The 15,016-nt window shown below is 43.5% G+C and overlaps 1 protein-coding gene across 15 annotated transcripts in view; it reads left to right on the forward strand.

Moving 5' to 3' along the window:
• Limch1 (LIM and calponin homology domains 1) overlaps positions 1-15,016 on the forward strand; it is a 331,238-nt gene that overhangs the window by 287,349 nt on the left and 28,873 nt on the right. For all 15 annotated transcript variants that reach the window (XM_029477930.2, XM_029477931.2, XM_029477934.2 and 12 more), the window contains 2 exons: positions 9,662-9,752; positions 11,341-11,501. In XM_029477930.2, the coding sequence (XP_029333790.1) occupies positions 9,662-9,752; positions 11,341-11,501 (252 nt within the window). The remainder of the gene's footprint in view (positions 1-9,661; positions 9,753-11,340; positions 11,502-15,016) is intronic.

A 15,016-nucleotide genomic window follows, 5' to 3' on the forward strand; every position in this document is an offset into this window, starting at 1 on the left:
TAGATCTACCTGTCTGTCGTTGTACCAGTACCATGCAGTTTTTATCACACTTGCTCTGTAGTACAGCTTTCAGACATAGTGATTCCACCAGAGGTTCTTTTATCCTTGAGAAGAGTTTTTGCTATCCTAGGTTTTTTGTTATTCCAGATAGATTTGCAAATTGCCCTTTCTAATTTGTTGAAGAATTGAGTTGGCATTTTGATGGGGATTGCGTTGAATCTGTAGATTGCTTTTGGCAAGAAGGAGTAATTTCTAGTTGAGTAAATTTGAGTGCTGCAAACAGAGGGTGGCATTTCCTGTCTGATCTCTAGGACTGTGCACTCTTAAACTTTGGCAGGAGTCATTCCATTAGTCTCTGAGTGGATCTATCATCTATTTATCTCTCTATATATGCACTTGTCTGTCTATCTATCATCTATCTATCTATCTATCTATCTATCATCTATTTATCATGTCTGTCTATTGATCTATTATCAATCACCTGTCTATCTGTCTACCATCTATCATTATCTATTTATGTGTTTATCTATCAATCATCTATCTATCATCAGTCATCTGTCTACCATCTATCTATCTTCCTCCCTCTCCTACTATACATGTATGTATGTATGCATGTACATGTGAGTTTGAGTTGTGTGTGTATGTGTGTGTAAAGTTGTTAGCCATGTTTTGTGGAACTTGGGCTCTCTACTAGAAAGTCCTTCATATACACGGGTTACTTAAGATTCTAAACCTTTCCACTCAAGCATGTTATCCCAGAGTCATCTTAAAGGACTTAACCCTCCCGAGGGTTAGGCATGTGGGCTGTGCCTGTGCCACGGTGTTCTGAAGGCTTGCTTGTTCAGGAGCATTGGTGTACATTTGAGGCCAGCCTAGATCACATGGGGAGTTTCTGGCCAGCTAGGGAAACAGAGTGAAACTCCATCTAAAACTAACTAACTAACTAACTGACTGACTACCTCTTGAAAAGAAGAAGAGTCAGCTTTTAGAAATCTGAATCCTTGTTTTACTTCCTTCTCTGTTCATCTAAAGAAGCTAGCGGCTTTATTCATACTGAAAAAGTGGAGTGAGCTGATCCTACAGAAGGATGGTGGCTGCCTTGAGACAGGATGCTGTACTTCCAAGCCTCCCAAGGATGGGTGCCGGGTTGGATTTGCCTTTTCTATTTCTGACTCGTTTTCCCAGTTCCACGAGGCCCTCAGAAGAATAGTGTTCTTCTTTTTAAATAGTGTCTTTCTTCCAAAAACTGCATTCTCAGACGAGACACTGTCTACGGAGAGTGGTGGGGGAGAGCCTCACCCACCACTAAAATGTCACAGTTGCTTTGGGACAAGTTGGAACTGTACAGAGGGCACAGTGGGCAGGAGTGTGAGTTCGGAATGCGAGGTGAGCCCCAGGGAAGGGAGGCAGGGACGCTCTAGCCAGTGCTCTGAAGTGGGAGTGGTGGCCTCCCGAGCTGATGTGGGCACATGATGACATGCCACCTTCTTTCAGTTTTCTTCTACTTCATCTTTCTCATGGAATGCTGCTGAAACCATGGTTCTCTTCCTTGGAAGTGAACTCAGATCTGTTGCTATACTTAGGCTGTATCCACGTAGACCATCCCATTCTAAACCCTCCTGATAGGCTCAGCTCTATAAAAATAGGATTATAATAGTGACCACCATGCAACTGCGTGCCTGCTCACTGAGGAATGAGTGAAGACACACACTCTGGGTACAAATGCTTAAAATATAAAAAGAAGCAAACTTCCTGAGATTTCATTTATATATTAAACCAGAGAAGTATATCAAACAATATGTAGCGAAATGCTAGGTTATAGACTAAGGACATCAGAGAAATATAAGATGACAAAGATTAGGTAAAATCAATGTAGCTAGAATGCAGTCTGGGAAAGTTTTGTGTGGGATGTGGACTTTGAAGCCTGACCTTCAGTGTGGATATTTGATTGAACTCGGGGACCGATGCAGCTGTTGCACACAGTGGGGATATGAAAGTGAAAGGACTCTAAGAGAGACGCCAGGTGGCATTGCAGACTAGACGCTGTCCTTTCCAGACAGAGACACTGGTTCCCTTCCCTCCCTGACACTTGTGAGATCTCTCCAAGTTTAGTCTCTCTCTCTCTCTCTCTCTCTCTCTCTCTCTCTCTCTCTCTCTCTCTCTCTCTCTCTGTTAGGAGCCCACTAAAAACCTAGCACCTTGCATTTTAGAATGCCGGCTTATGTTAGAAGGTCCTGTTGTAATACACATACAGAATCCTAGACTAGAGGGTTGGGAAGAGATTTAGATGTTTTCCTGAGCTGGAGATTAACCGATTCTATGTTTGTAGCCTATTGAAAGTCGCCCTTCCGTCTTCATGATATTCAGTGTTGACTGTCAGTTTGATAGACTCTGGAGTTGCCTAGGGAGACAAGCCTCCGAGCGTGTCTTGGCTGGGTTAACAGAGGTGGGAAGACCCACTCTAAACATGGATGGCATCATCAAATTGTCTGCGGACTGAGGAACAGGGAGAAATGGGAGCTGAGTGCCAGCATCCATCTCTGCTTTCTGACAGCAGAGGCAGTGTGGCCGGTGCCCTCATGCTCCTGCTGCCATGACGGACTGTATCCCCTTGAACCAAGAGCCCGAGGCAGCCTCCCTCCCTTACGTTGCTTTCCTCCTGTATTTTTATCACAACAAGAGACATGGCTAGCACAGTCTCTCCCTCAAAGTTATCTCCACGGTGGTGCTGGCGGTTTCTGTCCGCCGTTGTCAGTCTCGCTTGCATTTGGATCGCCTCCCTGCTTGGTGGTCTGAAAATGATCCTCTCCTAAATTACCTCAAGAACTCCATGCAGTAGGCCAAACACGGCCTGAACATGTTTAAGTGTCTGACTTCAGTTTGTGTATAGAAGTAAGTAATGGAGTAGTTACCTAGACTAATACATGCCGGATAGTTACTGCGAGATTGCACATCTGCCAAGCACTCAGCTTGGTGTCAAGGTGACTTGTAGCCCACAGGAGCCCTTATTTTTTGTATTACCATAATCAAGTGCAAGGTAAAGTAGTACATTTTCCCCCTAGAAATACAAAAAATAGGGAGAAATATAAAGGCTTGGGGAATTTACATAAGATTATCGAAATTACCATTTTGAGCAGATGTGAATTTTATATGCATGAGATGGATTCCTTGTCTTCTTCCGGCTGCTGGGGTCCGTCAGTCCAGTTCATTCCCTAAAAGACATGCAGCTGTCAACAGCTCTTTTTAGGAGACTCTATGGCTTAGACTCTTCCCCTGGCTCTTTCTGTATCTGTTGTGTTCCCCAGTCTTGGCTCGCTTCTACCACCTGGGCTCCCAAGATTCCGCTCTCCAGGCACAGAGACCCTCGGCCACTCCATTTCATGAAGGCTGACCAAATCTCTCTCACACAGTCACTCATCCCCCAATGACGGAGCCCCCTATGGTCAATGGCAGTTCTTGTGTGATGAGCCAAGCCCAGCTCTTGGGTATCTCAAGCACTCTGTGAGCTTTTCTCAGACTGAGTGATGAGGTGGGTCTGTTTGTCCCTTGTCTTCAAAAAGCTTGTGGCCCTCCTCAAAAAAAAAAAAAAAAAAAAAATCAGCAGTTTCCTTCTGTTTTCTGACCCAGGGGAACAATCAAATCTTTCTTGCTTCTTCTGCATCTCAGTGAGGGCAGGACAAAGGCATCCGGGTAGGCGCTGTTTGCCTCGCAGTTGACACCAACTGCAGATTCCTGTCAAATGTCGACAGACATCTCTTTAGAAAGTGTTTTTCCCCAACCAGAAATCATCTTAAGGTTGGTAGATTAATGTTCTTGAAAAATCTATTAAATACTAACGTATATCTGTATATAGAAATTGTTTAGCAATTTCAAGATGATATGTGCCAGAGGAGATAAATTGAACCCAGCCCGTCTTTAGTGGTTTGAAAAGCATCCTGTAGCTAGCATGGTCCAAATGTGTGTGTGGCGGGGGAAGGTATTTAAAGCAGAGAGAAATGGATCTACTGGATTGCTGCTTCTCCTTCTAGTGGTGACAGATTCTTAAGGTAAAAGGAGACTCACATGCATAGCAATGTGGCACTGGGTCATAGTGCCAGGACACAAATACACTGGTTTTCCAGGCTTGCATCCAGTTAGTCAAGGCCCGGAGCCAGAAAATCTCTCACCATCCCAGAATAGTCCAGGAAGGTCCTTGGACATCGCCATTTAAACGATGGAGGTCAAATGATGAGCTGTAGCTTAGGTCTTGGGCCGGCTCTCACCCTTCTGCCTTACAGCTGCCGTCCATCCCTGTGATTGCTTCAGCTGCCATCCATCCTGTGATTGCTCTCTGCCAATCTGACAAGGCTGGGGAGCAGCCAGTAGCTAGGTAGATTTTTGTGGCTAAACGGTGTGATTCTGAAGCCAGGAATCTGCCTCCTCCTGCCTCTGGTCTTGGGGCTGAGTCAGGCAGTAAGGCTAGTTTGGATGGAGTTCTTGGTGAAGGGGAAGCCAACTCCTGGCTTAGACTCACGCACACTCTTCGTGTGCTCATTCATTCCCGTCCAGGACTCTGTTTTTGTTTGTTTTCACCCTTGAAAAACTGTTTCCAGTGGAAGGATGGAAGACCCATCTTCCGAGCTGTAACCAAAGGGACAGAACGCACGAGTCAGGAGGCACATTTGCCAGCAAGGGTGTGTTTTAGGAGCAAACCTCTGATTCTATCTGGGCCAGCTAAGACTGCCAACTTTGAACTCATTTCCTTGGATGTAATGCCATTAATACAGAAATAACAAGCATTCAGGATGGAGAAGCCAGACTTGGGTTCATTAAACCAGCTTTGGGAATTTCCCTTGATTACAGATAGCCTTTGTGTGCTACAGAGCTCAGAAAACTTTATAGAAAACTAGAAGGTGCCTGGTACATTACCACTTTTAAATTCATTTTTTTTTAAAAATAGCCCCTTCTTTCTCTTGGTACATATAAAGAGTTTTAAGTTGAGTTACAGCCTTCTTCTTCTTCTTCTTCTTCTTCTTCTTCTTCTTCTTCTTCTTCTTCTTCTTCTTCTTCTTCTTTCTCTCTCTCTCTCTCTCTCTCTCTCTCTCTCTCTCTCTCTCTCCTCTCTTACATTTAGCTAGTGGTGGCTTGATTTGGGTGAATAGTATGCATTTAAAGCGTTTGAGCATGGATTGCATAGATGATGCATCTATTTTAGAACGACATTTGTTTTCCACTCTGAATGGCTGGCTGCCTGGCTGGGGACAGCACGGTCTTGGCTGCTCTGGGGCTGACTGAACTGCCTCCTGCCCTGAAGGATTCCAGGAAGTTCTAACCTTCTGCAGAATAATGAACAGTTGGTCCAGGGCAGAAAGGGAAGAGAAATGGCAGCTTGTTTCTTCAGTGAACTTGAAAGTCTCAGTACTTAGTTTCTTCTTATGGGTCAGAAACTCTTAAATCCTGAGAGATCACCAGTGGTAAATATGGCTCTCAGGCCACTGATGGCCTGGGTTGAGGATTGAACCAGCTTAGGGTTTCCACCTCTCTGGCCTCCTGGCACTGGGACCCTTGCGAGCCACTTACCTTCAGCCTTTGTGAAGGAACCAGGCTGATACTGTCTAAGATCACCCTGATGGTTAAATGCTACCATCCATGTCAAGGGCCTCAGCAGCAATAATACCTACTAAATGACTAAATATTAATCCTGGTAACTGTAGTACAGCCATTACTGAACCATACTGAATACCAGGATGTAAGTTCTTAACCATCATTTCAGGGTGAACTAACTGTATAGAAAATAACTTAGCAATCTGAGAAGTCTTAAAGGTAGATACCTGTTAGCCATGCATAACTAAAATATTACTGAGATGTGATATGCCCGTTTCATAATCATGGGTGAGGTAGTTAATGCTGGTGGATCGTGTCCCGTTAGTGTTATGCATTGTGTTGAAAGGGCTACAGCAGTGCTCTTGGTTTTTTGTTGTTGTTGTTTGGGGGGTTGGTTTTGGTTTTTTTGGGGGGGGGGTTGTTTTGTTTTGTTTTGCTTTGTTTTGTTTTGTTATTTTTGGTTTTTCGAGACAGGGTTTCTCTGTGTAGCCATGGCTGTCCTGGAACTCACTCTGTAGACCAGGCTGGCCTTGAACTCAAAAATCCGCCTGCCTCTGCCTCCCAAGTGCTGGGATTAAAGGCGCACGCCACCACCAGCGATGCTCTTGTATCATGGAGTCCATTGGCACACTTTCTGTGTTTCAATGTCTACAAGTCAAGACTGCTCTTAGAATCCACGGTGTGTCATGTTTAACGGTGTGTTTTCTTTCTTAGTAGTGCCTGAAATAATACAGCTTGAAAGGATCGCATCTTAGATCTAGTACATTGTGTTCATTTTTGTCCAGTCTGGGATCCGGGCCGCGTCTGTAGTTACTCTGTTCTAGTGATTGGAAACATGAGAGTCCTCCAGAGGCTCCTTCGTCAGTACTTAGCTGCAAACTTGTTTTCCAGCTTTAGGTAGTTTTCTATCATTTAATATGTTTGCAGAAGGAAGCTAAGATTCAGTAGTCCTGCCAGTATTTTATATACTAATATCATAAAGCAAAAGTACCATGGCGTATTAATGTGTCTAGTTCTGTTAGAGTGAACTTCAAATGAAAATGTCCAACTTATTCCTTGATAACGTTAGACTGCTTGATTTTCAGAGACTCCTATAAATATGTGAGTGCACACACACATACACACATACCATATGCACACAATACTATATATATAATATATGCACATATATATGCACAAACACACGTATATGCACATATATGTAGAGCCTCTGTATAATAAAGAGACTTTGGTTGGTTATTTTCATTCAAGTTTCTTAAATTCAATTCGGGCTCCATGGTATGATTAAAAGATGTTTAAAAATCCATTAAGTAATATTAATGTGGTGGTTATTTTCTGTCTGTGTGTTTTTCTTATTGACAGTGTTTTTGGGCATTGCTTGTCTCTTTGTGTTTTGTGATCCTGAGGGTCAAACCCTGAGCTTTGTGTGGACCATGCAAACATCCTACTGTGTGGGCCATGCAAACATCCTACTGTGTGGGCCATGCAAACATCCTACTGTGTGGGCCATGCAAACATCCTACTGTGTGGGCCATGCAAACATCCTACTGCGTGGGCCATGCAAACATCCTACTGTTTGTCTAACTAGGGCTTTTCAGTTTCTCTTGTCTCACTAAATTTGGCCTAGGCAGGGCTTGAACTTGTAACCCTTGTTGCACCACCACGACTGACCTGCCTAGGGGTTTTTAAGCCAGCCTCAAGGCATAAGTCTAAAGTCTCAACTGTTTGAGAGGCTAAGGCAGGAGGATTGCAGGGTCTTTCTGGCTACAGAGTGAGTTCAAAGATGGACTAAGCAAGACCCGGACTTGACATAGAGAAAGAGCTAAGAGCGGGCTGTGGCTCAGTGTGGACTGTTTCACTTGCATATAAGAAGCTCTGTTGAATCCTCAGTACTGAAAAAGAAAAAGATACATTTTTACCTTGAGATAGTATGCTCTTTCCAACTTGGTATATGATTGTCCATTGTTAGACAACTCCGGTCTAATTATGAGTATTTCAAAATACCCCATCCTCCAAAAGAAAAAGTCCATTTTCCTCACTAGATACTATTGCAAAATCTTTTAGAAGTTTGAAAGGTTTTGACTTAAAATTCTATTTTTTAATTAAAATATTTATATTTATTTATTTAGTATGTATGTATGTATGTATATACAGATGTATGTGTTTATATATGTATGTACATATGTATATGTATGTATGTGTCTGTATGCATGATCTATGTGTCTATGTATGTATATAGGTGTGTGTCTGTATGCATGTATGAGCACATGTGTGTATATATGTATGTGTGTCTGTCTGTTTGCATGTATGTGTACATGTATGTGTGCATGTATGGATATACGTATGTGTGTCTGTATACATGAGGGCACAGTGTGCCATCCTGTGCTAGTGGGTGCCAGAGAACAACTGCAGGCAGGTGGTTTTCTCCTTGGTTTTATGACGTATTTAATAATTCCCGTCTGAAAACCAGTATTAGCTTTTATCTAGACACCTTTCAAAGTTTATGAAATGTTTCCTGCACACTAAAAATTCAACTCTAGTCTTTTACATAAAACTTCTACTAAAATAAACAAATAAATAAATAAATTTATCACAGAGTCACTGAGTTGCTGTTTTTGGCACAGGTCTTCCAGATACATTCAGTTTAACCTTTCACTTACCTTACTTTTATTGAGCAACCCAGATAAGAGGAGGAAAATTTTGGACCTAACTCTAGAGTCAGTTCCCTGTGAAGACAGTGTGAAGCCACACTGACTGTTTTCTGATTGTAGAGCATTCATAACATATAGTGTGTGTAAGGAAATGGGAAAAATCATTCCAAAATGGAAATACATTTTAAAAACAAACACTATCAACATTTTCTATTTTCTTGGGTTTGCACGTCTCTATTTTTATTGTTTTAGTTAGCATCAAATAATGGGCTTTATAATGACATTTTATACAGACACTGTGTGTGGGCTCCTATGCTTCCTCCCCCATCGCTATCTCTGCCATCCTCCCCTCTTACCCCCATTGGTCTACTGTTTAGTCCGCTTTTGCCTTTATGCCACATATACATATGCATAGATATGTATGTGTGCATGTGCACTTGTATATTGTATATTTTAATTTGTACTAAGATATACATTTATATATACATAGGCATATATACAATCTTGCATATGTAGACATAATGCTACATAGATGTAAACCTTAAATATTTTAACTCTACACTGACTAGCAGTAATTTTCACACCTCACTGCCGCACAGCAGGGCTCACGTGTGTGTTTGTTGTCTTCTTTGTCAGTGCTTGGGATCAGACAAGCCCAGGGCCTCCTGAACACTAGGCACCCACTCCCACTGAGCCATGTCCGCAGCCTGCTTAGCATCCTATTTTCAGTGACTTTGTAGTATAGTACTTCCCTTTGTGGTCCTAAGTAAGTCATTCAACAACTCCCCATCTGTTGAACATAAATAAATAGTTAACAATTTATTTTTAACTATTAGAAAAATAAAAGCGTGCAGCCGACAGCCGAGAGGCACTACTGTGAGAGAGTACTTACTGTGGTGTGGTGAGTGACTGAACCCCATGTCAAGGAGAGCCCTTAGTGGGAGACTAAGGGAGGGGAAGCCCAGTCCCAGCTGTCAGAACAAAAGAGAAGAGATGGCTATAAAAACTACAGAGAGCTTCAAGGAAGAACTCTACAGTGTTCAGAGCCATAGGCCCCTATGTCCAGGACGGCCAACTGACAAGTGCATTATCCTTTAAAAATCAAAACAAAATCCGCTCAGCTGGTGATAGGACCCGCAGCCAACTTGAAAGGATTCAGGAGTGACTGTGCTTTATAATATTTGATGGTAGGAGCAGGGAAGAAACAAGGGTGTGTGGGAAGAGGAGGGCTGGAGAGAGTGAGAATGCCAGAACCCGCTTGTTTGGGGTCACAAACGTCTCTTTCCAACAAAGTAGGTTCTCAGAAACAGGCACGGGCAGCCCGCCTTGTTGGCCCGGAAATTATTTTTAAGGAAATAGCCTTTGCTTCTTAGAACTTTCGAGGGCTTGGCTTATCCAAGAGAGGAAAAAAATAAAATCTTTTTCAGGCAGCCTCTGAGGAAACTGAATCGAACGGCCAAGAGGATGAAGACGGTGAAGAAAGGCCAGGGATAGGGGATTTGGAGCCTGACTCGGCAGGTTTGTTTCATAGCATGCTAGTTTTCAGGTGGTGACTTGTGACAGTTTTTCCTACTAAACTCATGGAGAGTATCGGGCTCTGTGTGGTTGTGCTGCCACCTAGCGGCGCTGCGGAGAAATTCTGACTGTGACATTCATGGCCCTGTGATAATAGGAAGCCAGGCTTTGTGTCCCTGTGCTACTCTTGATATTTTATTTCCTAAAAGAAAACAATCTCCATTAAAAAAAAATACTTAATTCCTTTATAGAAATAATTCAAACACTGGGTTGTCCTGGTTGCTTTGTGTTAACTGTGATAAACATCAACTTGGGGGAGAAAAGGAAAGGAAAGGCAAGACTTTGTTTTGTCTTAGAACTCCCAGATCACAATCTGACAATCAAAATGCCCCCTTATCCCACCCCACCCCACCCCCATCACCACACACAAGGCTGGGCCCTCTCTCATCAATTGGCAATCAGGTCCCAAGGACATGCCTACAAGCCAATCAGACTGTGGCAATTCCTCAACCAACTTTCCCTCTTCCCATGTGTGTCAAGTTGACAACCAGGATTAACCATCCTCAAGGTCACATCTTATACCACGCATTCACCGAGGTAGAGAAGGCGTACACCAAAGTATACATAATAATTGTTCCCGTGCGTGGTGTGGCTTGGTAATAGAATATGTAAGGCCCTAGATATTTTTATAAGATTTTCTACACATTTCTTTGGGTAAATATGCAAATTCTTTTCCCAACACCAAATTATTCTTAAATGGCATTTTAAAATGCCATTACTAAAAACAATAGTATAAGATATTCTGGCCACACTAGGCCTCCACACATGAATATACCCCTCGAAGGGTGACCTTTCCACCCCCTCTAAAGTGTATCTGATTCTCTAGATATTGGAGGACAGCTTGTTTCTCGTGCACTATATCTGTCTGCCCCTCAATTCCTAACACAATCCAGTTTAGGAAGTGTAGTTTTAAAAAGGAAAGGTCTTGGGGAGGGAGCTCAATGGACAATGTGTTCACTGCATAAACCTGGGGACCTGAGCTGGGACCCCCAGCAACTTTGGGGAAGCTGAGCACCCTGCCTGTAACCCAGCACTTAATGGGGCAGAGACAGGTGGGTCTCAGGGGCTGGCTGACTAACCAGGCTACCTGGAGAGGGGGATCTGCAGTTTCAGTGAGAAATTCTGCCTCGGAAAATAAGGTGGGACTGTAGAGGAAGACATAAGTGAGGGTGTCAGCCTCTGGCCTGCAGGTGAGCACAACTGCATACAGAACAAGGAAAGGTCAGTTTGTCACTCGGTCACAAGCACAGATGGGTCTGTGGGCATTCTGTTGTCCGCTCCACCATCATTTAACATTTTGTGTCACATGCTACTCAGGTGTACATGACGGTTAGGAGCAGTCTTTTCGTAGCAGGGCAGTTTAATGAGAATCCTGCCATCCTGGGCCCTTTGCTGAGTGTCCTCCTGTAGTGGACCCTCTTGTCATCAGGAGAGGGGGGACTCTGATGAAAGGGTCATTGTGACTTTGAAAGAAAATGGTCCTTTGTGTGATTTCCTTTTTCTTCCATTTCCACCTGTGACCGCCCTCCAGAACCCCAGCACTTTACGACAACTGTGACTCGGTGCAGCCCAACAGTGGCCTTGGTGGAGTTTTCATCCAACCCACAGCTGAAGAATGAGGTGCCAGAACAAGGCCAGAAGAAGCCAGAAAAGGAGATGAGTGGGAAGGTGGAGTTAGTGTTGTCACAGAAGGTGAGGTCTCGGTGGGGTAGGAGTTAAACCAAGAGGTTAAAGGGCTTCAGGCAGTCATGAGACATTGCCCCCAGGGCAGACAGCAGGCATGAGGGCTGGTTTTCTTACTTGTCTTCAATCTATGGTTCTCTCTAAAAACTATATTGTATGTTCATTACACACACACACCATGCTTGCACAATGTAAAGAGACACCATGACCAAGGCAACTTATAAAAGAACGCATTGAATTGGAGGCTGGCTTACAGGTTCAGAGGAAGAGCCCATGACCATCTTGGTGGGAAGTGTGGGATCAGATAGGCAGGTATCATTCTGGAGCAGTAGCCAAGATCTTACATCTGACCTACAAACAGGAAGCAAGAGAGAGACAGAGACAGAGAGACAGAGAGACAGACAGAGAGAAAGACAGAGAGACAGAGAAAGACAGAGAGACAGAGAAAGAGACAGAGAGACAGATGGGGACACTAGGCCTGGCTGTGGTCTTTTGAGACCTCAAAGCCAACACCCCAAATGACACACCTCCTCTAACAAGACCACACCTCCTAATCCTTCCCCAAAAACTATTCCATCAACTAGGGAAGAAGCATTCAAGTATCTGAGCCTATAGAAGCTGTTCTTATTCAAACTACCGGTGTATAAGGGGAGTAGGGGGATACAAACATTTGCATTACAAATATATCAAATACCATAGAATACAAAAACAGATTTGTTAAATATTCAAGCAAATGGGATGAGAGATAGGTAGAGAACTGAAGCAAGCCATTCTGTATTAGCAACACTTCCAGCGTTTACAACTTTCATCTCATCTTAAAGATGCTTGGTTTTGCTTAAGCGTGAAGGTGCTGTAGAATCCTGTTAAAGTTAGGTTTCGGCTTGCTGTGGGTGGACTTGCTGGTTTGCGTCTTAACTTGACACCTTATAAATACTCTCTTTCCATTGTGTACCTACTTCTTAGCAATAGTACTATCTGGTGCCCCTGGATAAAATAACGAGCAACGTTTGACACAATGGCCTCCTGTATTAAATGTGGTTCATATGTAGAGGCTTATTTATAGTCGTTGGGTTTGTTTTTAAACACCAAGTCTAAAAACGCTACCATTTATCTCAGTGGTTGATTTCTAAAGAATTTTAAAACTATGGAGTACATTCCAGATCAGACGGGCACACTCTAAACACATGGTCCCGATGTCTGTAAAAGCTCTGGGGGATTCTAATGACCCCCAAAGTGGAGCCATGCCTTGTATAGTAGTCAGATTATTTATGGCAGTGTTCCACCCTTAAAAAAATCAACCTAAGCCGGGCGTGGTGGCGCACACCTTTAATCCCAGCACTTGGGAGGCAGAGGCAGGCGGATTTCTGAGTTTGAGGCCAGCCTGGTCTACAAAGTGAGTGCCAGGACAGCCAGGGCTACACAGAGAAACCCTGTCTCGAAAAACCAAAAAAAAAAAAAAAAAAAAAAAAAAAAAAAAAAATCAACCTAAATACAGATTTGACCTTCAAGTGGAAAATGTACCACTTAGCTCTGTTTCATACAGAATTTACTCAGCCACATTAACTGTGCACCTATGATGTGCCAAGTGCCGTACTAGACACTGGACATTTGATAGGGAACAGGACACGGCACCTAGCCTTACAGAGCTGAGTGGCGTGTCCTTGGGAGAGCCTCTAAGACGCCTGTTGTCTGAGTATTTTGAGTATTTCAGATCTCAGCTATTCTGTGTTTTTAATACAGAGAGGATTACCGCGTAACCCGGAGGTTCCCCGAGGTTAATGGAATCACAGTTCTCACAGTGGGGGTGGGCAGGCAGGGTTCCCATCTTTGCCAATTGTACCTTAGCTACAATGTGCTTATAATCATTACTTAGGGATTATTCTAAACTCAATGCGTTCACATAATCCGAACTTGAAAGAAAACTCAGTAACATTTCTAGACTTTAGATCAAGCCAAACAAAATGTCTGCCGTAACTTAGTGTCTTCCCTTCCATTCCCACCTCTGTCCCGGCATCAGTGTGAGCTAACTTTAGACTGCCAGTTTCATGCCCAACCACTATGGGGAAAAGCCTCTCAGGGCTTCCCAAGTTGTTTGTCTGTATTATTTGGTTTCCTGTCATGGCTGGTTAGTAAGCACGAGTCTCAGAATGGTGGGGTTTTTTTATATATGCATAAAATATCCAGGATTCCCAGGTTATCCTTGGTATCAAATGCTACCATGTCTACACCTCTAAAATTCTATGGTTCCAAGTTTAGAAGCTCTAATAGTTGGTTACCAAATGGGGCGATGACCTGTAGGGCAACACTTTCCACACTTGCCCGCCCTCCCTCACTCCTTGCCTCCCTTCTCCCCACCTCTTGGTCTTAGCTAAGTGATCACTGTGCTTACAACAGCTTTGATTTTCTGATTTCACTTGCTTATGATGCTTTTTACCTTTGTAAAAGCAAAGCACCTGGCTGACATTTCTGCTATGTTTATCTCTTTCATTTGCAGCTGGTTCTTATCTGAGCTCCCTTCTTGTCAGTCTACACCTCTCAGGAGGTAGCCTCTGTGAGCTTAAGACTGGAAGGTTGTGAGCGCTGGAGAAGGGGCTCAGTGGTTAAGAGTACCGAGCTTAGCTCCCAGCATCCATAGCAGGTGGATCAAAGCTACCCCTAACTCTGTCCCTAGAGAGAACCAATGATTGTGCATTCTTATGTACACACCCTCCCATAGGCACAGGCAGGCACACACACACACACACACACACACATACATACAGAGAGAGAGAGAAAGAGGGAGGGAGGGAGGGGGAGGGAGAGGGGAGGGGTAGGGAGGGGGAGGGGGAGAGGGGGAGGGAGGGAGGGAGAGGGGAGGGGGAGAGGGGGAGGGGAGGGGGAGAGGGGGAGGGAAAAAGTATTTGCTGTGTGCTGCATGCTGAATTCTATATGGCCATCTGGTTGAGCAATGCTGATCAAAGTGACTGTATTTTCTTCAAGATTCTCTTGGAGTTGAATATATTCTTAATAAGGAAAAATAAAGTACAACAGAGGATAAATAAATGTTGTATAACCTGAGGCTATCGGCTGTCACATTAACCATGGATAACACAGCTACCAGCTAGAGATGGAATCAGAGTGAAGTCCTTTGAGAAGCAGAAAGAACCCAAACATGCACAGCAACACTGTACATCCAGGTTCCGAGAGTAGATTTAGGCTCTTGTCGTAGGCACTGTTGACATGTTCAGCAATCCGTCCATCTCTAGCAGTAAACTGATTGGCAGTAATAAGACAGCAAGAAGGTCCTTCTATTCAGAGTCTTTAGATTAGGGAGAAACAAATAAAAATAAATAGCAATGATACAAAAAAATCTTAAACCTTAGAATTTTTAATGTCTATAATCTTAGAACTATTTACCATAAGGGCAAGTCATCTAGTGTGCCTCACAAACTCCCCAAGGACACCCTGTGGTGACACTGTTTGATTGTAGCTATTTTGGGCAATAGTTCTTTGTCAACAGGCAAAGTACATTGTGTGCTGCATAC

The sequence above is a fragment of the Mus caroli genome, unplaced genomic scaffold, assembly GCF_978045245.1.
Source record: "Mus caroli unplaced genomic scaffold, Mus_caroli_1 scaffold_4, whole genome shotgun sequence".
Classification (NCBI taxonomy): domain Eukaryota; kingdom Metazoa; phylum Chordata; class Mammalia; order Rodentia; family Muridae; genus Mus; species Mus caroli.